We start from the raw sequence: 24,921 nt of genomic DNA, 5'->3' as shown, positions 1-24,921 counted from the left end.
GGCCAGGAGGCCAGAGTGTCTGCACGGGGCCAGGAGGCCAGAGTGTCTGCACGGGGCCAGGAGGCCAGAGTGTCTGCACGGGGCCAGGAGGCCAGAGTGTCTGCACGGGGCCAGGAGGCCAGAGTGTCTGCACGGGGCCAGGAGGCCAGAGTGTCTGCACGGGGCCAGGAGGCCAGAGTGTCTGCACGGGGCCAGGAGGCCAGAGTGTCTGCACGGGGCCAGGAGGCCAGAGTGTCTGCACGGGGCCAGGAGGCCAGAGTGTCTGCACGGGGCCAGGAGGCCAGAGTGTCTGCACGGGGCCAGGAGGCCAGAGTGTCTGCACGGGGCCAGGAGGCCAGAGTGTCTGCACGGGGCCAGGAGGCCAGAGTGTCTGCACGGGGCCAGGAGGCCAGAGTGTCTGCACGGGGCCAGGAGGCCAGAGTGTCTGCACGGGGCCAGGAGGCCAGAGTGTCTGCACGGGGCCAGGAGGCCAGAGTGTCTGCACGGGGCCAGGAGGCCAGAGTGTCTGCACGGGGCCAGGAGGCCAGAGTGTCTGCACGGGGCCAGGAGGCCAGAGTGTCTGCACGGGGCCAGGAGGCCAGAGTGTCTGCATGGGGCCAGGAGGCCAGAGTGTCTGCACTACTGATGCCAGTGTCTGCACTACTGATGCCAGTGTCTGCACTACTGATGCCAGTGTCTGCACTACTGATGCCAGTGTCTGCACTACTGATGCCAGTGTCTGCACTACTGATGCCAGTGTCTGCACTACTGATGCCAGTGTCTGCACTACTGATGCCAGTGTCTGCACTACTGATGCCAGTGTCTGCACTACTGATGCCAGTGTCTGCACTACTGATGCCAGTGACTGCACTACTGATGCCAGTGACTGCACTACTGATGCCAGTGACTGCACTACTGATGCCAGTGACTGCACTACTGATGCCAGTGTCTGCACTACTGAGGCCAGTAGGCCAGAGTGTCTGCACGGGGCCAGTAGGCTAGTGTCTGCACGGGGCCCGTAGGCCAGTGTCTGCACGGGGCCCGTAGGCCAGTGTCTGCACGGGGCCCGTAGGCCAGTGTCTGCACGGGGCCCGTAGGCCAGTGTCTGCACGGGGCCCGTAGGCCAGTGTCTGCACGGGGCCAGTAGGCCAGTGTCTGCACGGGGCCAGTAGGCCAGTGTCTGCACGGGGCCAGTAGGCCAGTGTCTGCACGGGGCCAGTAGGCCAGTGTCTGCACGGGGCCAGTAGGCCAGTGTCTGCACGGGGCCAGTAGGCCAGTGTCTGCACGGGGCCAGTAGGCCAGTGTCTGCACGGGGCCAGTAGGCCAGTGTCTGCACGGGGCCAGTAGGCCAGTGTCTGCACGGGGCCAGTAGGCCAGTGTCTGCACGGGGCCAGTAGGCCAGTGTCTGCACGGGGCCAGTAGGCCAGTGTCTGCACGGGGCCAGTAGGCCAGTGTCTGCACGGGGCCAGTAGGCCAGTGTCTGCACGGGGCCAGTAGGCCAGTGTCTGCACGGGGCCAGTAGGCCAGTGTCTGCACGAGGCCAGTAGGCCAGTGTCTGCACGAGGCCAGTAGGCCAGTGTCTGCACGAGGCCAGTAGGCCAGTGTCTGCACTACTGAGGCCAGTGTCTGCACTACTGAGGCCAGTGTCTGCACTACTGAGGCCAGTAGGCCAGAGTGTCTGCACGGGGCCAGTAGGCCAGAGTGTCTGCACGGGGCCCGTAGGCCAGTGTCTGCACGGGGCCCGTAGGCCAGTGTCTGCACGGGGCCCGTAGGCCAGTGTCTGCACGGGGCCCGTAGGCCAGTGTCTGCACGGGGCCCGTAGGCCAGTGTCTGCACGGGGCCCGTAGGCCAGTGTCTGCACGGGGCCCGTAGGCCAGTGTCTGCACGGGGCCCGTAGGCCAGTGTCTGCACGGGGCCAGTAGGCCAGTGTCTGCACGGGGCCAGTAGGCCAGTGTCTGCACGGGGCCAGGAACAGATCTTTTGCAGATACTGATCTTTTGAATGTGTACAGCATCTTTGTGTGCAGGATCTGCAAAGATGTTCATCTCAGAATCAGATTTATTTATTCGCCAAGTGCGACGGAAGTCACATGGCAAGTACAAACACAGGCAACAGATACACTGGCAGACAAGACAGATATGAACAGTTGTGCAAAAGTACATAGACATTTACGAGCAGCTCAACAATACGAGCAAGCCTGTGAGGCCTGAGTCTTTTAGTTCAAAAAGTATCAAAAAAACCAAACAAACAATAAAAGCTATCAAAAGCAACAAAAGCTGGCTGCTTGGCTGTATTTTCCCGTGTGGTGTGAGCATCGGTGAGCAACTGAGAGGTATGTTGACCTCAAGTGAGTACTACCCTAGTTTAGCATCCGGACTGCTTGGGGGGGAAGAAGGCGTTCCTGCGCCTGCTGGTTTTGGATGGTATAGATCTATACCGGCGACCCGACGGGAGATGGGGAGTTAAGCTCAATATAATAGACTGTGTAGAGTATGGCTCTCATACTACATGGAAGGGGGTAAAATTGGTCTGATATCTTTCATTAATCTTTCAAGTGTGTACACAACATTACAATGCACAGCAGTATTCAAACAAAAAATGTAGTTTCAAGTTACCAATGGGTTAAAGATGAGAAAAGGATGGACTGCAGGAAAATAAAAGGCTCTGTGTGCAGCAGTCCTGTACTGCAGAAGCTGCACTGAATTGTATTTAGGAAACAGAGCATTTTAGCAGGTTAGATCGGCTTTCTTTAGCAAATCTACTGGGGCAAAATCTGCCAGGGGATTTTCAGAAGATTGCAATAATAATGCAACATGTCCATAATATGTGTGATTTTATAGTAACGCTGGCATAAGTTATATGATCCACAGGTTATCAAAAAGTATCCAGATCGATTTCTACATATAATGAATTCCGTATCTATGCTACCATGTGCTTTGACTTCTATTCTGATAGCTGGATAGAAAATACATAAAGGTCTTTTCAATGAACACGTAGAAAGCCAGAAGAAAGAAAAGACTACTGCATCAAACATCTACATGCTGTAAAAAATGTACAGCTTTCTTTCCATTTTACAAGTAGCAAATATATCAACACTGATAGTTTATGTATTGTGTTACAAGTCAAGTGAATTTGAAGTGACTTCAAAAGTGACCCAATGTAAAAGGGTGCCTGTACACACACTCCTTGCTATTCTCTCCCACTGCTTGTTAGTGTAGTGGTACAATTTCCTCAAATTGACAGCAAACTCAATAATGGGAGCAGTTTCCAGGTATGCAGGTCCAGACTCCACCTATCTTCGCCTACAGAGTGACACAAGTTCACCTGACCATGTGGGCAGAGCCAGAAAGTGTGGAATTGCCTTCAGGTGGAGCTCTAGCCAACTGCAGAGATAGTCGGGTTTACCTAGCATGTCACAGAAGAAAGAATTTAACTATCCTAATGAGGAACGGGAGAGTAGTAACCCAGATAGCAAGTACAGTCACCACTGTACACGAACCAGGCTTCAGTTTATCGCTTCAGAAGCAACTTCAGGTTCATTTCAACAATTTCATTCTTTTAAATATGTTCAATCATATTTAAACATAAGAGTGTAACAGTCCAACAATTAACAACTTCATCCACCTTCTACTCCCCTAATGGCATCACTCAGCCTAACAAGCAATAAGCACAATATCTAAACTCACAATCATTTGATTACAGCTGAACAGCAGCTAATAAAATTACTTTTATTATCAGGTGCACATTTCTTTGGTCAACCTTAAACTAAAAAGAGTGAATGCCAACCTACAGGTGAAACTCAAAAAACTAGAGTATCATGCAAAAGACCATTTATTTTAGTAGTACAACTTGGAAGGTGAAACTAATATATGAAATAGGAACCCTTCAGCAGGTATTTTGGATTAATTAGCTGATAGGAGTCTGATACTTTGAGCTTAGAATATTGAACAGATTTACAATATTCTAATTTTCTGAGATTTTAATTTCAAGGTTCTCATAAGCTGCAAGCCATAATCATCAAAATTATAACGAAGGCTTGAAATATCTCGCCTTGCATGGAATGAGTCTATTTCATATATCAGTTTCACATTTACTGAAATAAATGAACTTTTGCACAATATTCTAATTTTTTGAGTTTCACTAGTATTCTCTTCATTCACAGGGAAGAGTGATCGCTAGTTGGCTTAGGCTGTCAGAGGCAAGACAAAACAACATTCATATGTTGGAGAAATTCTGTCAGTAATAATGGCAGGGTTCTAAAAAAAAAAAAAAAATCCAGTGAAAAGTAATGTGAACCAGATGCTACTGCAAAGCTACCAACATTGGTTGATCAGATGTTATGAAAGCAGATAACGCGTGCACGTTAACGTAAACCAGCAGACAGGACTTTAATAAAGAGACACAATGGCCCATATCACTTTTTCTCCTAGGTGAAATTTTCACACTTGTCAAGAAAAAGCTTTGTAAACCACCAGCAAGTTAGAACTTACAGTACTCAAAATAATTTTGACAGTACTTTTCCCTCTACTTTGTGGCACCTTTTCAATTGCAAAGTGTTGAAAATTTGTTTAAAAAAAAGAAGTTGAAAAAATATCTCCTGGGAGAACACTCAGGACAAAAAGTGAATTGCATTTGAGCCAAATAAATATTTTGGAATGCATAAAAGATCTACAGTATGATCCCTGCCCCTGTGGCAGGTGTGTTGCAGGCACCTTCTGCAGTGTCTTGATCTGATGTTGACCCACAAAGTAAAATGCCACTGACAAACTCCTGTAGAGAGATGTCAGACTTGGCCATCTCAGTCTCCACATCCTATGTTCTCCCACTGTGCACCACATGGCAAACAGAGGATAGTGGACTGACTGACACAATTGCCATCCTTTTATTATGTCTAACACCACAGAATGATCTGGGAACTAGCGATTATGGTGCCCAGGTGTTACATGGCTCACTGGTTATAACCTGGTCGTCGGGCTTCAGCGGGCTTACCAACTAGATCAAGAAATATGACAATCTGACTTAAGAGTATGGGGCTCCTTTCACAGTTTTATTATTATACCTTGCAAAGTTCTGCTTAGATTGATTTGAATTTGCATGTCTAGGAACTTAAAAGTCACAACTATAACTCTCCCTAGTCAATAGAATATGTACATGTTCAATATTCACAAACTAATATTTTTTCAAATCTTTGTTATTTGGTGCCAACAAGCAGCTTAACAACATTTGGAATTCCATTTAATCCCAGAAAGAAACTTAAGGCTCACATACTTGGTAGCAAACTGTTCTTCATGTGGTTTTCGTGTCCAGTGTGAACCACATTATTTGAGGACTTTGCGTTCTTTATATCCTCATCCTGTGTTCTATTAGATGTTGCTGTATTGGTGACGTTATTCATTTCACTAGAAAGGCATGCTCCTGACTCGAGGTTCATGTCAGTGTAAGGCTGAATCTTCACTGGGTCTTTCGGATTTAGAATGGGTTTTATATTTAGCAAATTTACTTTTGCACCAGATTCCCTCCTCTTGTACAGAGGAGATACCACTGCACTCGCCATAAATCCTTTTGCAGCACTTGGACCATTTTTCTTAAGGACACTGGTAAAAGTAGGAACTTCTTGGATTGTGCTTTGTACTGGGCTCGCTGTGAAATGATTAACTGCATGTATTGTCTTCCTTCTCTTCGCCTGGGGTGCCTCCAGCTGCTCACCATCATTACATCTTCCTTGTTTACTACTACTTTTTTTACTTTCAAAAATCAGAGGAGGGCTTGGTGACCTCCGTGGCTGGATAACAAGTGAAAGTCTACTTGATTTTTTTTTATTGCCTTTTATCTCATATGAACTAAAGAAATCATCAAACTCAGAGTCAAATGTGCAAGGAGAAGGGTTTGATTTATCCAGCCCCTTGACTGTACTTTTGGAAGATGAAGATCCTGATTCAGGTTTCCCACTATGGCAGTTTGATTTCCTAGGTTTCCCTTTATTTTTGCACATCTCAGAAAGACTTTTTACCAGAGATGGGGAATCCAAGCTCAAGGATGTAGACATTTTATAGGCAGTGTACTTATAGCCATTAGTATCATTCTCCCTACAGTCAGTTGCTTTTGAACCAGACATCTGGTCTTTATTATGAAGGAATGGACTTACAGTACTTTTATCTGCAGAGTCTGCATAAGTCTTTGCAGTAGGATTGATTTTAAGTGATGGACTATCCAGACCGTGGCTTTCGTTCTTAACTTTGGGTGTTCCATAAATCACATCACTACTACTATCATTATCAGTAATGTCTATTGTTTTAGGTTTAATATTAGATCTTCGGCTTCTGCTTTGAGTTCGTGAATTGGAATTGTGTCGTTTGACTGTGCCAGGTCGTGAAGTTGAGCCTTTATTATCAAAAGGATTTATATTAATGTCTTCTACACTTAAAGTTAAAGAATTTGCTTCTTGATGCATATCAGCTTTTGTCTTGAAAGAGGTAGAAACTACATTTTTTTCCTCCACATTCCCAAACAATTCCTCATAGCTACTATTAAGATCAATGCCATTTTTTTCTGTAAGAGAAAAAAATATCTTTTAGCCTTTTGAAAACACGTAAAATTCTAAATGCAAAGCCAATGATCTCTTTCTTTGCAGATGAGTAAACCATTATATAGGATTGTTTAACGCACCATTGCAAATACCAATAAAAATGTGTTATCTAAAATGGTGCCTAAGTAGTGAACATTTTTTGTGTTTTCTTATAGTAAAGCAGGGGGTCAGTTCTTCAAATTCACTGGTCCACTGCCATCTGCTTTTGGAAGTTCAATCAGAGGCAATCTTCCCACTCAGCATCCACAGTGACCAACAGGGATAAAAAATCCAAAACTGCCTGAGATGCGGAGCTCTTCTGCTAGAAGACTCCGTGTGTGATCGGTCTGACAACACATTTCAATGCAACGGCAGGTTATTGTATTGAATTCAATTTAAAAAAAAAAAAAAAAAGAAAAAGTATTTGCTGCAAGATGTTGATGACGCTGTGTGACCCTTGTGTCATCAACGCCGATCGGTGGGGGACAAGTCATCGCCGAGGGAGAAGCAAAATCCACCAAGGGACATGGAAGAAGGCACTGGGTAAGCTATCAGAGGTAAGGGATCAACACGCCAATGATGAGTATAAGACCCAGATGTGTAGCCAGGTATATAGGTAGCCAGATGTATAGGGAGCCAGATGTAAGGGTAGTCAGGTGTATAGCCAGATGTATAGGGAGCCAGATGTAAGGGTAGTCAGGTGTATAGCCAGATGTATAGGGAGCCAGATGTAAGGGTAGTCAGGTGTATAGCCAGATGTATAGGGAGCCAGATGTAAGGGTAGCTAGGTGTGTAGCCAGTTATAGGTAGCCAGATGTGTCACCCCCCCTCCTGATTCCCTGCTCCCCCCCAACCCCCCCCCCCCCCTCCCTCTCTGAAGCCCTTTGAAGTCTACTCACCCGAGGGCTCTCTCCTGCGGCGGCAGCAGCACTACCTCCTCCATCGCCGAAATCTCGTTATCTGTGTAGTTACATTACAAGGCCGTCACCAAGCCTTGTAATGTAACTACACAGACCGGGACTTCGGCGATGGAGGAAGAAGTGCTGCTCCCACTGGGCGGGCGGGGATAGAATGGGGACAGCCCTGGCACAGAAGGGGGAGCGCCCGCCCGACCACACAGAAGGGGGAACCCCTGCCCGGCCACCAGCCCGCACAGAAGAGGGACACCTCCTGCACAGAAGAGAGCCCCGACCCGGCTACCCGCATAGAAGGGACCCCCCCCCGCCCGCCGCATAGAAGGGGGAGCCCCCACCAGCCCTGCAGGACTCTGCCCCGCTGATCCGCTGCCTAGGGATTCCCTAGGGTGGCTGGATGCTTGTTCTGCACGCTGTGGGTAGCACAGATCACTACCCACAGCATGCTGACAGGCATCCAGCTATCCTGGGGAATCCCTCTGATGAGGAAAAAGTAAAGCTAGCGGGGCAAACAAACAGGAAATCTCCCTGGCGGGATTGACGGGCCTGGCTCGTCAATACCGCTAGGAAGGTTAATTTCTCACTCACAGACAGGTCCCTGCTCTCAGTCTCAGCTGTGTCTGTGAGGCTGAGGGTGGAGGGAGCTGCCTGTCGCATGCTGACAAACTGTGACCCAGACAGTGCAGAGCCCAGATTCCTGGCTCCGAAGAAAAAGCTGTGTTTATAAAGGCGTCTGAGGATTCATGTCACGCTTTAGTGGCACAGAGGCAAAAGGTAAAACTTTTTCTAAACTTGCACGTAACATCTGAAGGCTGCATTCACTGTGTAATATTAAAAACTTGTCATGCAAACATAAGGCAGTATACATCCTGTTTCTTTTCAATATACTTCCTGTTTCAACAGCCATCTACAGTTTACAAAATAGTTTATAAAACGTATTTTATCGCCAATATTGCGGTGGAGAGCGGCGAAAATGTCGCAGAGGGGGCTAGGAGATGTCCCCGAACAGGCGGATATGTTTATTTATATAACATTTCTTCAATGCAGATTCTCTAAGTTTAAATCATCTACCACATTAACTCTCTCAGTCAACCACCTTTTCCACAACCCTACCTTATGTGTCCCTCCCCAACCTTTTAGATTGTAAGCTTTTGGCAGGGTACCCCCACCCCTTAGTGCGTCCTTAAAATTGTTACCCCTGCAATGACACCCTTCTCATGGACTAACTCGGACTTGATTTGTTGGGTCTCTGTAAAACGCATTTTATACCCCGATTGCATGTATAACCTTGTGCTATGTTGTAATACCGTTTGCTACCACTGTCTGTCACCCCTTGTGACAATGTATGTATCCTATTTATTGTCCAGAAATGCGTAATATGTTGGCGCTTTATAAATACAATTAATAATAATAAAAGAAATTGCAATGGGGATGACAAAGTACAGAATGAAGCATATAGGTGAATTGATGGAGAAGTTAAACAGGTCAATTGGAGCTGGTGGCCTGTTGTGATATGGGGTCTATGTGGGTGGTAGGCTGGCAATTCGTAATGAGCTGGCCTCCCACGTACAGGTGTGGCAGTGTGGCTTACGTTTATATTTCTAACGCATAATCAATTGACATTGTGTTGACTGCTATTACTGTGCCTGCAGAGCAGAGTAAAGGTCCGTACACACGCCGGACTTTAGGCAACGACGGGTCCGTCGTTGCCTCCCGCTGGGTGGGCGTGCCAGCGACAGTCCGGCGTGTGTACGCTCTGTCGTCAGACTGATACGGCTGTTTCTGAGCAATCCGCCCGGCGGATCGCTCAGGAACAGCCGTATCAGTCTGACGACAGAGCGTACACACGCCGGACTGTCGCTGGCACGCCCACCCAGCGGGAGGCAACGACGGACCCGTCGTTGCCTAAAGTCCGGCGTGTGTACGGACCTTAATGCTGACTGCCAGTATTGTTTGCAAAAAGTATAAGCTAAAAATATGGCAGTCAGTGATTATTACTAGAACTTGTAATGCACATTCCTGGCCGTGCAGATGCGAGCCCACCATGGCTGTGCGTGGCCAGTGCTGTCCACCATATTTTGTGAAGGTGCTGCCGCTTGATATTCTGTATGTTGGTGGTGGACGTTGGGAGATGGAGCAGCCTGAAATCCAGAGAACTTTACTAGAACACAATGAGCGCCATACTGTGAATGTGATGTGTTGCACTGATAGGTCATTAGTTTTTAAACAAATGTTTAGCTTTAGCCACTTTGCACTACAGAGGCAAGGTGGGGGCGTTGGCCATATCTTTATAAAAAAAAATTGAATTTGGAAATTCTCTTTAGGGAACCAAGCAAAAATGAAACCAGACATTTCAAATAGGAATTGTTCAAGAGTATTAAAGCTTACCAAGAGGAGATTCTGGCATAACCGAAGGACTATTCCCAAGTGATGGCTTCAGGCAAGGAATGTCAAATGCAGTTTGCGACATCTGAGAAGCTGCATTGGGGAAAGAAGGGAAAAGGAAAGGAAAGACAAAAAGGAAACAACATGGTTTTATTTCGTTTTTTTTAAATTATTTAACTTCTATTCGTAGTACTATCAAAACACTGCTGCAGAGTACTTTTTATTTTTATTTTTTAAACAAACTTATTACAATTTCAGACAACACTGCAACAAGAGAAAGTGTGCATCACCAAGTGAAACCTGATATATCTGGCTACAAACTTAGCCTAATCGGCTCAATTAAAGGCGTGTACACACGCCATACTGTAGCCGACGATGGGTCCGTCCCACCCTCCCACTGGGCGGGCGTTCTGCCGACAGTAGGACATGTGTACACGCTGTCGCCAGCGGGAGGGTCTGACGGACCAGTCATTAGCTACAGTATGGCGTGTGTACGCACCTTAAGAGGCACAGCTCATGCAAATTTGCATTTGCTTTCACTTGGCAGAATATGCAGGGTCTTCTAACTACCCCGCTAAATTTTGCCCTGCTGGGATTAGTCAGCACAACATTTAGCACTTTAAAAGGGGCACCGCAGGTAGGCTCCCCCATGCCCTCAAAGCCATTTAGGCTAAAGCTAAGTACACACTTGAGATAAAAGTCTTTGGAAAATGAAATATCACAGACAAATTGTACCCCCTTCCATTTAGAAAGAGAGCATACTCTACACAGTCTATTCTATTGAGCTGAACTCCCCAACAGATAAAAATCTTTGCAAGATGCTGTACACATGCAAAAGACTAGTTCCTGCAAATTGCATTCATAGTCTATGATATTTTTATTTAATTATTTATATAGCGCCGACATATTACGTAGTGCTGTAAAGCGTATATTGTCTTGTTAGTAACTGTCCCTCAGAGGGGCTCACAATCTAGTCCCTACCATAGTCATATGTAGTGCAAGTACCATAGTCTAGGGCCAATTTAGGGGGAAGCCAACTAACTTATCTGTTTTTGGGATGTGGGAGGAAACCGGAGTGCCCGGAGGAAACCCACACAGATATGGGGAGAGCATACAAACTCCTTGCAGATGTTGACCTGTCTTGGTCAAACAAGGTGTGTACGAGATCTGCAGATCTCCTACACACCTTGTTTAACGGACATTAATCTGTAGATCAGATCCTCCAGGATGGATTTTCAGATCTGCCGATGAATCTTCCAAATAAATACTTACAAGATTAAAACTTCAAAAGCGCATATAGCATTAAAGGACTGGACACCCTTCCCCTCTCCTCAATGCAGCAGGTATGCCTGAGCTGTGGCCAGCAGCGAGGTGACCTGTGTTGGAGACGATCAGTGGCAGTGGTGTAGGTGGATCCTAGGTCCACTGTGCATTCAGTGTCAATACGCGTTTCAGCGTGCAACGCCTTCGTTTGAAGTATTAAACTTGTAAGTTTTTATTTGTGCAATAATCAACCCCCTTTGGTTTTACACTATGGAGCGCTCTATTCGCTCTATTCCTTTCTAGGATTTTGCTCAATCCCAAGTCCTGAGCAGCACTTGCTGAGACCATTGGATACTGTGGGCACTGCAGCTGTGTAGAGCGCAGGAATCTTTTTTTCATCTTCTTAAGTACTGTATGTGATTTTGTTCCAAAGCTTTGCCTATTCCTTTAGATTGTAAGCTGGCAAGGGCAGGGCTCTCTCACCCTTGTGTCTTGAAATTTGTGAGACATTTATTCATATTACTATTGTCACTAATTACCAGTTCTGTATTTTGTACCGATTCTGTATTTCCTATAATGATGTATAAAATTCTCTGTATTATTTTGTACCCCATGTTTGTTTCTTACTTTGTACAGCGCCACAAAATATGTTGGCACTTTATAAATCAATAATAAAAGCTTCCGCTCAAGTACACTTGCTTTCTTTTCACCAGTAGTTTTGTATATCTGCTATTGTTATTTAGTACTTACAGTGGTTTGCAACAGTATTCGGCCCCTTGAAGTTTTCCATATTTTGTCACATTACTGCCACAAACGTATCAATTTTATTGGAATTCCACGTGAGAAATAAATACAAAGTGATGTACACGTGAGAAGTGGAACGAAAATCATACATGATTCCAAACAATTTTTTACAAATAAATAACTGCAAAGTGGGGTGTACATAATTAGTCAGCCCTCTTTGGTCTGAGTGCAGTCAGTTGCCTATAGACATTGCCTGATGAGTGCTAATGACTAAATAGAGTGCACCTGTGTGTAATCTAATGTCAGTACAAATACAGCTGCTCTGTGAGGGCCTCAGAGGTTGTCTAAGAGAATATTGGGAGCAACAACACCATGAAGTCCAAAGAACACACCAGACAGGTCAGGGATAAAGTTATTGAGAAATTTAAAGCAGGCTAAGGCTACAAAAAGATTTCCAAAGCCTTGAGACTGGGGCAGAGGTTCACCTTCCAGCAGGACAACGACCCTAAACATAAAGCCAGGGCAACAATGGAATGGTTTAAAACAAAACATATCCATGTGTTAGAATAGCCCAGTCAAAGTCCAGATCTAAATCCAATCGAGAATCTGTGGCAAGATCTGAAAACTGCTGTGTACAAATGCTGTCCATCTAATCTGACTGAGCTGGAGCTGTTTTGCAAAGAAGAATGGGCAAGGATTTCAGTCTCTAGATGTGCAAAGCTGGTAGAGAAATACCCTAAAAGACTGGCAGCTGTAATTGCAGAAAAAAATGGTTTTACAAAGTATTGATTCAGGGGGCTTAATAATTACGCACACCCCACTTTGCAGTTATTTTTTTTTTTTTAAATGTTTGGAATCATGTGATTTTCGTTCCACTTCTCACGTGTACACCACTTTGTAATGGTCTTTCAATTCCAATAAAATTGATTAATGTTTGTGGCAGTAATATAACAAAATGTGGAAAACTTCAAGGGGGCCGAATACTTTTGCAAACCACTTTATACAGTACCAACATCTTCTGCAGCACTGAGTATATAGTCTTGTCACTAACTGTCCCTAAGAGGAGCCAAATCCCTACCATAGTCATTTGTCCATTGTAGTCTAGGCCAATTTAGGAGGTAACCGGAGTGCCTAGAGGAAACCCACACAGACATGGGGAGAACATTAAAAACTCTAAACAGATAGTGCCCGGGCTGGTATTCCAACCACTGTATAATGTTGCACGGCAAGAGTACTATCCACTACACTATGCCACTGTGCTGCTATGCCTATTCCATCTGTTTAGTACTCAGTGTTCCATGCTGCTCCTGTGAGGTAAAGACAAGAAAAAGATGGATATGCCGAGAGCAATGATCAGACCCAATGGGACATAGCACTGTGCAGTGATATACAGGTTGAAGGGAGCAAGGAGAGGCATACAGAAGCTTTCAGAGTAGCAAGCAAATGTTATGTGTACATGTACATGCTGGTGGTAAAAAAAAATAAAAAAAAATAGTATTGCAAACAATAACCTGCTGCGAAAGGGTCTTTGAATATGTTCATTTAAAAGCTCTGGACGATAATTTGAGTGCAGGGAATCGCGGAAGTAGAATATTCATATTTTACTAAGCGATTCATATAATAGGGACAAATTGTATTACAATTGCAATATCAGAGTGTATAAACTGGAGGTGTATTAGCAAATATACATTGATTCCATTATTAGTGTACGCATCCTTGTGTTTTTAGAACACACTAAATGCAGCAATCTACAGTATATATCTAGTACCTGTGGGAGACAGATTTTCCCTTTTGTCCCTCATTTCTTGCAACCTTTTTTCCATTGCATTACATCGATCTGCAATAACCGCAATTGGACTGTACAGTAAAGAGCCATCGTCATCGAAAGACAAAGTGGGGATATCTGTGGAAGTACACAGGGACATCACTATTCTGCCATGTTATGTCTATCATAAAGAGGAAGAACACACACACACACACACACACACACACACACACACACACACACACACACACACACACACACACACACACACACACACACACACACACACACACACACACACACACACACACACACACACACACACACACACACACACACCAAAAGCAAATTATATTTAAAGTGAACCAGAAGTTAAAATAAAGCATCCTAACATTTGTTTTTTGAGAGTAAACCATTAATGTGATAACATATCTTAGGCCTGGAACCCATTAGCAGTACATTACCAAGCCATTTCTAAGCACTTATGACTGGGAAAGCTCTTGCTAGTATAATGCTATGGGTGTGATCCCACTAGATCGATGTGATTTTATAAAAATCATCCATAGCATTGCATTAGCAAGAGCTTTTCAAATCACTAGCGCTTAGAAACGGCTTCTAGTGATTTTGAGGCCTCAGAGTAAATTTGAGACAAGGGGTAGGACCAGAGGATTTTTACTTACCTGAGGGTTGTTCAAGCACTCTGTAGTCTGTCAGCTCCCCTCTGTCCTCCCAGTTTGATCCATTGTGCTGCTGTAGCTAGATTAAAGCCCTTGACCAAGGGGTTATTGCGCATGCACTGTTCTGGGTCGCACACCTCCTCGATCAAGCTCCTGTGGTTGGGAGTGTTCTACAGATTTTCAGTTATAAGTCTGCATGTACTACACACATATGCAGAACACTCCTGGGCTTGGGAGCGCAATCGAGGAGGCATGCGGCAGGGACAGACCATGCACAGTAGCCTGCAACTTCACAAGGATCCAGCACCACAATGGATTACAGTGAGAGGACACTGAGGAAGCTGACCGATAACAGGGGGTTGAAACAAGCCCCAGGTAAGTAAAAAATCCTCTCACCCCCCCCCCCCCCCCCTTCAATTAAAAACTTAAACCCGCATCTACACGCGTAGATGTGGCGATGATGTTCCTTATCAATCGAGCCGCTGATGCAGCTCGATTGATAAGATCCGACAGGACGGATCTCCCCACCGCCGATTCCCTGCTCGTTCCCCGCGAGGGGACAATGGCAGGGAATCGAGCGGAAGATAAGCGGCGTGGGGATGAGCGGGTATCGAATCCGGCGCACGCACGGCGAGCGGGTGACGCGGAAGAGGCGATCCGGCGGCTAATCAAGCTGCCGGATCGCCGCCTCATCTACGCGTGTAGATGAGGCTTTAAACATTGCATCTATGCTACACCCTAGGAAGCTTCCAACTAGTTAATCTTTCAGTGTTTAATACTATCCCCTCTCCAAAGTTACATCTCAGGGCCACTGGCTCCATAACATAACAGTACAGATGCCTCCTCATAAGTAATGAGATGTATACTGCACTGCTCGGATTTGGGGTGTGGAGTTACAGCAAAAAGCTGAATATTGAATGATGATTAATGCAGAATGTCAGTCAGCAACTCTTACTTTAAAAACACAGTTTAATCTTGGCAAGATAACATAGTAGCCATCACAGAAAAGTTTGAAGTACAGATGGTATCTGAATTGCAAGTGTGCCCCTAAGTAACGCTATACAGAAAACAGTAATACAGAACATGCTGGAGCTGCATTTTGCTAATATTGTGCATTGTGATCCTGCAGTGCCTCCCATGGTGTAATGAAGATTGTCTCAACTATATGCTATCCTGTCACATCCATTTTCTTTATATATGTAGGCTTGTATAGCTACTACTGCTGTCACAGCCAGCTACAATAAACCAAACAGGAAAACTATATGTTTTTACTTTACATTACTGGCCCTGGCTCCTCACATTTATCGCATAACTATGCAGCAGATGAACAGTTATGTGCCAGCAATTACACTTTGGGGAAGGGGTTCTTTGGTTCGTAAAATAAAAATAAAATGAACAGTAGAAAAAAAAGAAAGTGATCTGATGAGGAGACTATAGGCCTCAATTCACTAAGCTTATCTCCTGTCTTTAATCACTATGGCGAAAAATTGAAAAAATTTAAAAATGTGTGCAAACAGACAAATAAGAAGTACATTTTTTCCAAAGTAAAATGGGCCATAAATTACTTTTCTCCTATGTTGCTATCACTTACAGTAGGTAGTAGAAATCTGACAAAAGCGACAGGTTTTGGGTTAGTCCATCTCTTCATAGGGGATTCTCAGCAAGGCTTTTATTCTTTATAAAGCTATTCCCTAAAAAGGATTTAAAACAGTGCTAGCCAGCTTCCCTGCTCGCTGCACAGTTTTTTGGCAGTTGAGCAGAGCAAGTGCCATTTACTTAGTGCAAACATAGGAGAAATTTATGGCTCATTTTACTCTGGAAAAAAACATACTTATTTGTTTATGTTTGCACATATTTTAACCACTTAAACCCCCCCCCCCCCACCTCACGGTACGGATTTCTCTGTCCCTTTTTCCCCCCTTAAAGGGAAGGTTCACGCAGGAGCTGTAAAAAATAGAAATCCAAACCCACTTACCTGGGGCTTCCTCCAGCCCGTGGCAGGCAGGAGGTGCCCTCGGCGCCGCTCCGCAGGCTCCCGGTGGTCTCCGGTGGCGATCCCGACCTGGCCAGGCTGCTTCTGCGCTCCAAGTTGCGTGTCACTTGTGCGCGCTGACGTCATCGGACGTCCTCCGGGCTGTACTGCGCAGGCGCAGAACTTCTGCGCCTGCGCAGTACAGCCCGGAGGACGTCCGATGATGTCAGCGCGCACAAGTGACACGTAACTTGGAGCGCAGAAACAGCCCGACCTGGCAGCCGGCCTGGCCACGTCGGGATCGCCACCGGAGACCACCGGGAGCCTGCGGAGCGGCGCCGAGGGCACCTCCTGCCTGCCACGGGCTGGAGGAAGCCCCAGGTAAGTGGATTTGGATTTCTATTTTTTACAGCTCCTGCGCGAACCTTCCCTTTAAAAAACCAAGGGACGGAGAAATCCGTACCACCCGCGCTACCGCCGCTGTCCGTGCTCCCGCCACTCGTGCACGCCGCCGCCCGCCCGGAGATCAATGAACGGGAAAATCCATTCCCGTTCGTTGATCTAAGCCCCCGCAATGATCTGCTGCTTCTATGAGAAACAGCGCGATCATTGTGATTTTCCCAGCCTCATACTGCTTCCTGTAAGCGTCCGGAAGGTGGCATGACAAACTCACTGTGGCCATCTTGTGGCCAAATAGTAAAACTACATTCTAAAGCATTTTACATATACAAATATATTAGTTTTACATAATAAATTAACTCATTACCTCCCACACTCCCCAATTGTTATTTTTTTTGTGATAAAAAAAAAAAAACAACATACCGTATTTTTCGGACTATAAGACGCACTTTTTCTCCCCCAAATTTGGGGGTGAAAAGTGAGTGTGTCTTATAGTGCGAACGCTACATATTTTGGCCAGTGCAGCTGTCTCTTCCACCCTCCCCCAGTAATCCCTGCGGTAATTTACCAGCATGTGGAGGAGCCTGGGGATAGCAGCGAGGCTGAGAATACTGTAGCAAGTTTTAATTGCATGCCGCGATGCCCGCTGCCTATCTACTGCTATAATGGTGATCGGAGGGAGACAGGAAGTTGGGCAGCTGATGTAATAGTAGAGCGCTGAGGCTGTTATCAAGATCTGTATCGGGCTTACCGTAATTGCCTGCCCGCTGTTTATCTGTTGCTATGTCGGGTGAAGTGAGAGAGGAAGCCGGGCGGCTCATAGCCGGCTCGCACGCTGCTATGAGCCGGCTCGCACGCTGCTATGAGCCGGCTCGCACGCTGCTATGAGCCGGCCGGCTTCCTCTCTCACTTCACCCGACATACAGATAGATAGGCAGCGGGCAGGCAATTACGGTAAGCCCGATACAGATCTTGATAACAGCCTCAGCGCTCTGCTATTACATCAGCTGCCCAACTTCCTGTCTCCCTCCGATCACCATTAGAGCAGTAGATAGGCAGCGGGCATCGGGGCATGCAATGAAAACTTGCTACAGTACTCTCAGCCTCGCCGCTATCCTCAGGCTCCCGTGCCCAGACGTACAAGGAAGTGGAGGGCGGAGCTGCATGTCGGAGGTGAACAGCGGTGCCACAGTTGAATACCTCTCTCGTGGCTGCCGCTAATGGTTCTCCAAGCCTCCATACGTGATCTGAGGGGCTTCTATTTGGTCCCCTGCTGCTGTTGCCAAATGCACCTTCCTCCTGGATAAAAGTTAACAGACACTAGCTGGGGTGCCCACCTCTTCATAACCCTGCCTGGTGGCTGCAATTGAATGGCCAGGTGAAGACCTATAATTACTATAAGGACACAAAATGTATGCAAGTACTGTTAAGAATGCTGATTGTTTGTGCTAGCTGTGCACTGGCTGTTTTTGAAATGCTGTCTTTGCAAGCTTTTTGGTCTTGTGATTGATTTCCATAGGTTGTAGTTCTAGGTGCAGGCCCCTGGAGTGTTGTTCTTCAATGGGGTACTCCACATTGCAGTTATATTGCAACACAAACCTCCTGTTCTAGCTTCAATTAGGGTATAACAACTGTAACTGGGAGAAGGAAATTATTGGGGGGTCAAAAGAATAACAGAATTCCTAAGACTGCTTGGGTGGGGGGAGCTCCACAAGATGCTCCTGCACCATAGATGCACCTAGTTTTAGATTTTTTTTTTTCCTGATTTTTGTGTTTTAAATCTAGGTGCGTCTTATGGTCCGGAGCGTCTTATAGTCCGAAAAATACGGTACGTTACCTTAGGGACTGAACTTTTTAAATATTTATGTCAAGAGGTTATAACACTTGTACATTATAAACTACGGGCTTGTAATTAGGGAGGGATGCAAAACTTAAAAAAAAAAAAAGCACCTTTATTTCCAAATAAAATATTGGCGCCAAACATTGTGATAGGGACATAATTTAAACGGTTTTATAACCGGGACAAATGGGCAAATACATTTCATGGGTTTTAATTACAGTAGCATGCATTATTTAAAAACTATAATGACCGAAAACTGAAAAATAATATTTTCCCACATTTTTTCCTATTTTCCCATTAAAACACATTTAGAATAAAATAATTCTTGGCATAATGTCCCACCTAATGAAAGCCTAATTGGTGGCGGAAAAAACAAGATATAGTTCATTTCATTGCGATAAGTAATAATAAAGTTATAGACGAATGAATGGAAGGAGCGCTGAAAGGTGAAAATTGCTCTGGTGTTCAAGGGGTAAAACCCCTCAGTGGTGAAGTGGTTAAAGTTTACCATTTTTCGTCATAGAGCCCCTTTAATAACGTTTCAAGAGTCATCACAATGGTGATAAGGCATGTAGTAATCAGGAAACATTTTACCTCAGGCAAACCTAAAGTTAACTCTTCAATCCTTAAAATAACTCTAGAATTCTAAAGTTAAGGTGGCCATACACTGGTCGATTTGCCATCAGATTCGACCAACAGATAGATCCTTCTCTGATCGAATCTGATCAGAGAGGGATCGTATGGCCATCTTTACTGCAAACAGATTGTGAATCGATTTCAGCCTGAAACCGATCACAATCTGTGGAGCTCCCCCCCCCCACGCATACATAACCTGTTCCGCCGGCGCGACTCCCCTGGTCCCGGCTGTCTTCTTTCCGCGCTGGTCTCCGGTCCGTTCCTGTAGCTACTGAACTTCCTGTCCTGGGGAAGTTTAAACAGTAGAGGGCGCTCTACTGTTTAAACTTCCTGCCGGGACAGGAAGTTCTGTGTAGCTGCAGGAACGGCCTGGAACCCAGCGCGGAAAGAAGACAGCCGGGACCAGGGGAGTCGCGCCGGCGGAACAGGTAATGTATACCCGCTGTATTGCGTCGGTCGTTGGGCATTCGAATGCCGCTATCGACGCACTCCCGACCCGCCGGCGATCGAGGATAATCTTCCGGACGGATCGACGGGAATGATCGATTTCGGACGGAAATCAATCGTTCTGTCAGCAATGTGAGTGGCGATTTTACAGCCGATTCGATCACTGTGATCGAATCGGCTGTATATCGGCGGGAAAATCGTTAGGTGTATGGGCCCCTTTAAAGACAGGCTGTTAATTAACTGCCTGTGAAAATAACTACAGAGGTGGTAACTTAAGATTTACCTGCCAGATAGATAAATTCCAACATGTTGGAAATTATCTAACCATCTATCTGCCTAGCAACTAGGCATTGTTCTACTCAGCAGGAAATAACCAGAAGACAATGCACCAGAGATAATGACCAGTCTCTACAGAAAATAATCTAATTAGGCATTCTAACAGAAAAATCTAAAGGTAGCCATACACTGGTCGATTTGCCATCAGATTCGACCAACAGACAGATCCCTATCTGATCGAATCTGATCAGAGAGGGATCGTATGGCTACCTTTACTGCAAACAGATTGTGAACCGATTTCAGCCTGAAACCGTTCACAATCTGTGGTGGTGGTGGCGCTGCCGCCGCTTCCCCCCATCCCGCATACATTACCTGCTCCGCTCTTCTTCTCCGCTCTGGTCTCCAGCATGCTTCCCTTCTTCCTGTCTGGGGGAAGTTTAAACAGTAGAGCGCCCTCTACTGTTTAAACTTCCTGCCGGGACAGGAAGGGAAGCATGCCGGAGACCAGAGCGGAGAAGAAGAGCGGAGACCCGGGAGTCGAGCCAGCGGAGCAGGTAATGTATTGCAGCTCTATTGCGTCGGTCACTCGAACGCCACTAGCGATGCGCTCTTTACCCGCGGGCGATCGATGGTTATTTTCCGCACGGCGCGATCGACGGGATCGGACGTAATGGATCGAAATTCGGCGTGTAGCACGAACAATTGGCAGCAGATTCGATCCCAGTGATCGAATCTGCTGTCGAAACGGCGGCAAATCCGGCCAGTGTATGGCCAACTTAACAGAAAATTGTATGGTGTATTCCCAGCATTAACTACAGAGGAGGTAACTTAAGGAATGAAAAGATAAGATAACTCTCTCACTGTGCCGTGGCAAGTTTTCTCTTGCCCTATTATCTCCAGCATGATCTTAGTGAATTGAGGCCTATACCTGAAAGCTTATCCTCAAAGAAACTACTGTTTGTGCAAGTAAAAAAAAAACCAGCACTGTAGTGTCACATACAGTGCGTGACTTCATAATATTAGTAAAAGTTTACAGAAGAAGATCCATGATACAGTTTACAGCAACGATAAACAAAAATAAAGCCACAACACCACAAAGGAACTATACAAAAAAAAAATATCTTTATGATATTGCCTTATCACATATTGCGCTTTGGGAATAGAACAGGGTCTGGTAAATTTACTCACCAACAGATGTTTTTTGATCCTCCAGTTCCTTGAGCATCTTATCAAATTTTTTTGCAAGTCGACGGTCATTTTCCGGTGTTTTTATGACCAAGTCCTTGGGCTGCATACATTTACGCTATAAAGGTAAGCAAAACAGTAAGAATTGCAAACAACTATGCTAATTGTGTTAGATGTAACAATAAACCACTGCCTGCATTTTCAAACACTGCACAATTCCCTTTAACTGCAGATAGAGCTCTTTTACATAAATATTACATATGTTATGCAGGTGGCTTAGTGTGTCCAGGTTCATTTTCTCAAGTATTCTATAAAATGACAAATAGGGCCCTAAATTAACAACTGAACAACAGTCCATTAAAATTTGCACTAATTAGTGCACAATCAGTGCTGCCCATAATTACTTATACCGCTGGCAAATTTTTACTTAAAGTGGATCCGAGATGAACTTTTACTCATTGCATAATTGTGTTTCTTTCCTATTGTTTATAGAGCATTCCTCAAGCCAAATACGGTTTTGTTTTTATACTCTTATTCCCTATAAACTAAACAAGCCACACCCACAGGTTTTCAGAGAGAGACAAGGCACTTTCATACAGTAGCAAGGGCTCATATGGGAGCTCCGTCTGGGCAGGAGGAGGGGGAGGTATTACTAGCCAGAGATTTCAGAGGCAGAGGGGAGGAGATTAGGTTTTTTTGCTCAAGATGCAGATAAGCCTGCCTCTGTGTAATGTTTACAAACAACATGGCTGCTGTCCATGTATCACAGGAAGAAATAATCACAGGAAGAAATAATAATTCTATGAAAGCGGTTTTCAGCTAGATTTGCTGTGTAAACTATCTAAACTTTAGGTAAGATATATAGACAAGTTACTTGTTCTAGTTTTTCCATCTCGGATCCGCTTTAAAGTGGAACTGACCTTAAAATTTTATACTGTAAAAATATGTGATGTGTTGCTCAATACTGCTTTAATAAATAAAAATACATGTTTGCTGTAATATACCCGTCAGATGTCCTTATTTCTGTTACTGCATTTTAGTGCAGTGTGTGCAGCCATATGTTGGTTGGCAAGTTTACAGTGCCATTCAGCTGATTCCTCCAGCTTCCTCCTACTCCTCCAGCCCCTCCTTTCTCAAATCACTGTGCAGTATGCATATTAGCCTGTGGTAGTGTACAGTTACAGTGATGTCATCTGGCTGCGCCTGTGTATGCAATGTCTGCCTGTGTTTTCCAGCCTGCTGCATTCAGCCCACAAAGACAATTACTTATAGCTGAAAGTATTAGTAATTGTTTTTGTGAGCTGAGTACAGCAGTTCTAATTGCATTGTATATGTGGTGTGTACACTACTTAGCATAAGTGGGTTTATGTCTGTGCTTTGTGTCTAAATAGCTGCATTTCTTTTGTTGAGATGATACTAATAGCTAAACAGCTAATGCTGGGTACACACTGAGATTTTCTGGCAGATTTAGTGTCAGATCAATTATTTTCAACATGTACGATCTGATTTCTGAACATTCGATCGATTTCCTATTGAAGTGAACGGAAAACAGTCGAAAATTGGTCAGAAAATGATTGGAAATAGATCGAAATTAGATCAGACGCGTTAGAAATAATTTATCTGACAGTAAATCTGCCAGAAAATCTCATAGTGTGTACCCAGCATAATAGGTGGGGGACAAGTCTCTCTAATTATCTTCTTATCAACAACCATGCTGTTCGACAGAAAGCACAAAAAAAAGTAATCGCAAGAGGCAGGAATCAGCTTCATGCTTACTTTATATGAGGCTTTCTGTGCATACCTTCAGCCTAAGCACACACGACATGCTCTACTGCACACCACAGATACTCCATTTGGAGGGGGGAGAATCAGTTAGGGCTCGTTTCCACTAGCCGCCGCATGCGTCAGTGACACGCGCGGCGGCACTTCCGGGTGTGTGGGATCGCAGGCGAATCCCAGAAGCCGTGCCATGCACAGCTATGGGATTCGCAGCCTCCCGCACGAAATCTGTGGCCAGTGTCGGCCGAATCGCTAGCGCAAGCGATTCGGCCAGCGGCGCAATAGGTTCCCCACAGGTGATCTGCCTGCGGGGAAACTTTGTGGATTCGGAACGGTTTCCGTTCCAGTGGAAACGGGCCCTTAAGGTGCCCATACATCAGGTGACTTGGCGAGCGATCAACCATCCAATTCGATTATTATCGAATTGGATGAAAATCAGTGCCGCCAAGTGCATGTCCGACCGACAAAGTGACCAATTTCGGGACAGAAATTGATCACATCATCGATCGCACATGCTGCAAGATGACAGGCCGAAGTTAGTTGGTCGGGTGCGTGGCGGTACAGCGACCGATTTTGGAATGAGCGACGAGACCCCTTCTGCTGCCATTTATAAATGCGCACCCCCTCCCCCCGTCTGCATTTATTCATTAGCTGTCCGGTTTCAGCCTCTACGCGCTGTCCGTCCATCTCACCGGGTTCCGCATACACTCATGCATGCTAGCGGTGCATAGCGTCAGACGCTATGCGCCGCTAGCGTACGCTATGCACCGCTAGCGTGTATGCGGCTGTTAGAACCCGACAAGATGGACGGTCACCGCACAGAGGCTGCTACAGGACAGGTAATGTATAAATGCGGGTAGGTGGGTAATGTGCTGCGGCTATGGCTGCAATGAGCTGCTGCATGGTGGTTGAAGTGGCCTGCAGCAGCGGCTATGTGCTGAAGCCATAGCAAGAGTAAGTAGGGAGTGTACTGCTGCTACTTCCTGCTGAAATAAGGCATCCTGATAGCTGTAAGCAGACATGAGTGGGCAACTTATAGCCGCTGCAGAGAGCAACTGCTGTGTTTTATGATGGCTGAAGCGGCCAGCAGCAGTGTATTTGGCTTGGTGGTACAGCTGCAGTGCTGTGTGCTGTAATAAGAAGAGCTACAGAGGTGCTGCCGTGCTCCAGGACGAGTTTGTTTTTGCAGTTTTTTTCGGTAGTGTGTAAGGAGAATTCTGGTATTACGATTTATCGTGCAACCGGACAGCAGTCATGCTCGGATGCAGGTCGTGATCACGACTTGCCGTGATTCCATGCTTGGAGCTGTGGTCCCTGTATGGAAAGAGAGGGGCATGCTGGAAGCTGTGGTCCCTGTATGGAAGCAGAGGGGCATGCTTGGAGCTGTGGTCCCTGTATGGAAGCAGAGGGGCATGCTTGGAGCTGTGGTCCCTCTATGGAAGCAGAGGGACATGCTGGGAGCTGTGGTCCCTCTATGGAAGCAGAGGGACATGCTGGGAGCTGTGGTCCCTCTATGGAAGCAGAGGGACATGCTGGGAGCTGTGGTCCCTCTATGGAAGCAGAGGGACATGCTGGGAGCTGTGGTCCCTCTATGGAAGCAGAGGGACATGCTGGGAGCTGTGGTCCCTGTATGGAGGAGGGAGGGAGAGGGGCATGCTTGGAGCTGTGGTCCCTCTATGGAAGCTGAGGGGCATGCTGGGAGCTGTGGTCCTTCTATGAAAGGAGAAGGGCATGCTTGGAGCTGTGGTCCCTGTATGGAAAGAGAGGGGCATGCTGGGAGCTGTGGTCCCTCTATGAAAGGAGAAGGGCATGCTTGGAGCTGTGGTCCCTGTATGGGAAGAGAGGGGCATGCTGGGAGCTGTGGTCCCTCTATGAAGGAAGAGTGGCATGCTGGAAGCTGTGGTCCCTGTATGGAGGAGGGAGAGGGGCATGCTTGGAGCTGTGGTCCCTCTATGGTAGCAGAGGGACATGCTGGGAGCTGTGGTCCCTCTATGAAAGAAGGGCATGTTTGGAACTGTGGTCCCTCTATGGAAGAAAGGAATGCTTGGAGCTGTGGTCCCTGTATGGAAGGAGAGGGGCATGCTGGGAGCTGTGG

General features: G+C 46.0%; 1 protein-coding gene across 6 annotated transcripts in view; it reads right to left on the bottom strand.

Annotated features, from left to right (window-relative positions):
- The window catches only part of MCPH1 (microcephalin 1), a 664,091-nt gene that overhangs the window by 549,542 nt on the left and 89,628 nt on the right, over positions 1-24,921 (bottom strand). For 5 of the 6 annotated variants that reach the window (XR_011031423.1, XM_068281351.1, XM_068281349.1 and 2 more), the window contains 4 exons: positions 21,051-21,165; positions 13,619-13,753; positions 9,847-9,936; positions 5,248-6,528 (listed from right to left, as the gene is read on the bottom strand). Coding sequence is in view for 5 of the 6 variants with exons in the window: in XM_068281351.1 (XP_068137452.1) it covers positions 5,248-6,528; positions 9,847-9,936; positions 13,619-13,753; positions 21,051-21,165 (1,621 nt within the window). In the remaining variant the exon portion in view is untranslated. The remainder of the gene's footprint in view (positions 1-5,247; positions 6,529-9,846; positions 9,937-13,618; positions 13,754-21,050; positions 21,166-24,921) is intronic. The other variant, XM_068281354.1, reaches the window with a different exon arrangement.

This window comes from Hyperolius riggenbachi, chromosome 4 (genome assembly GCF_040937935.1).
Source record: "Hyperolius riggenbachi isolate aHypRig1 chromosome 4, aHypRig1.pri, whole genome shotgun sequence".
In the NCBI taxonomy this organism is placed as follows: Eukaryota; Metazoa; Chordata; class Amphibia; order Anura; family Hyperoliidae; genus Hyperolius; species Hyperolius riggenbachi.
This window is presented reverse-complemented; position numbering and strand designations above follow the sequence as displayed.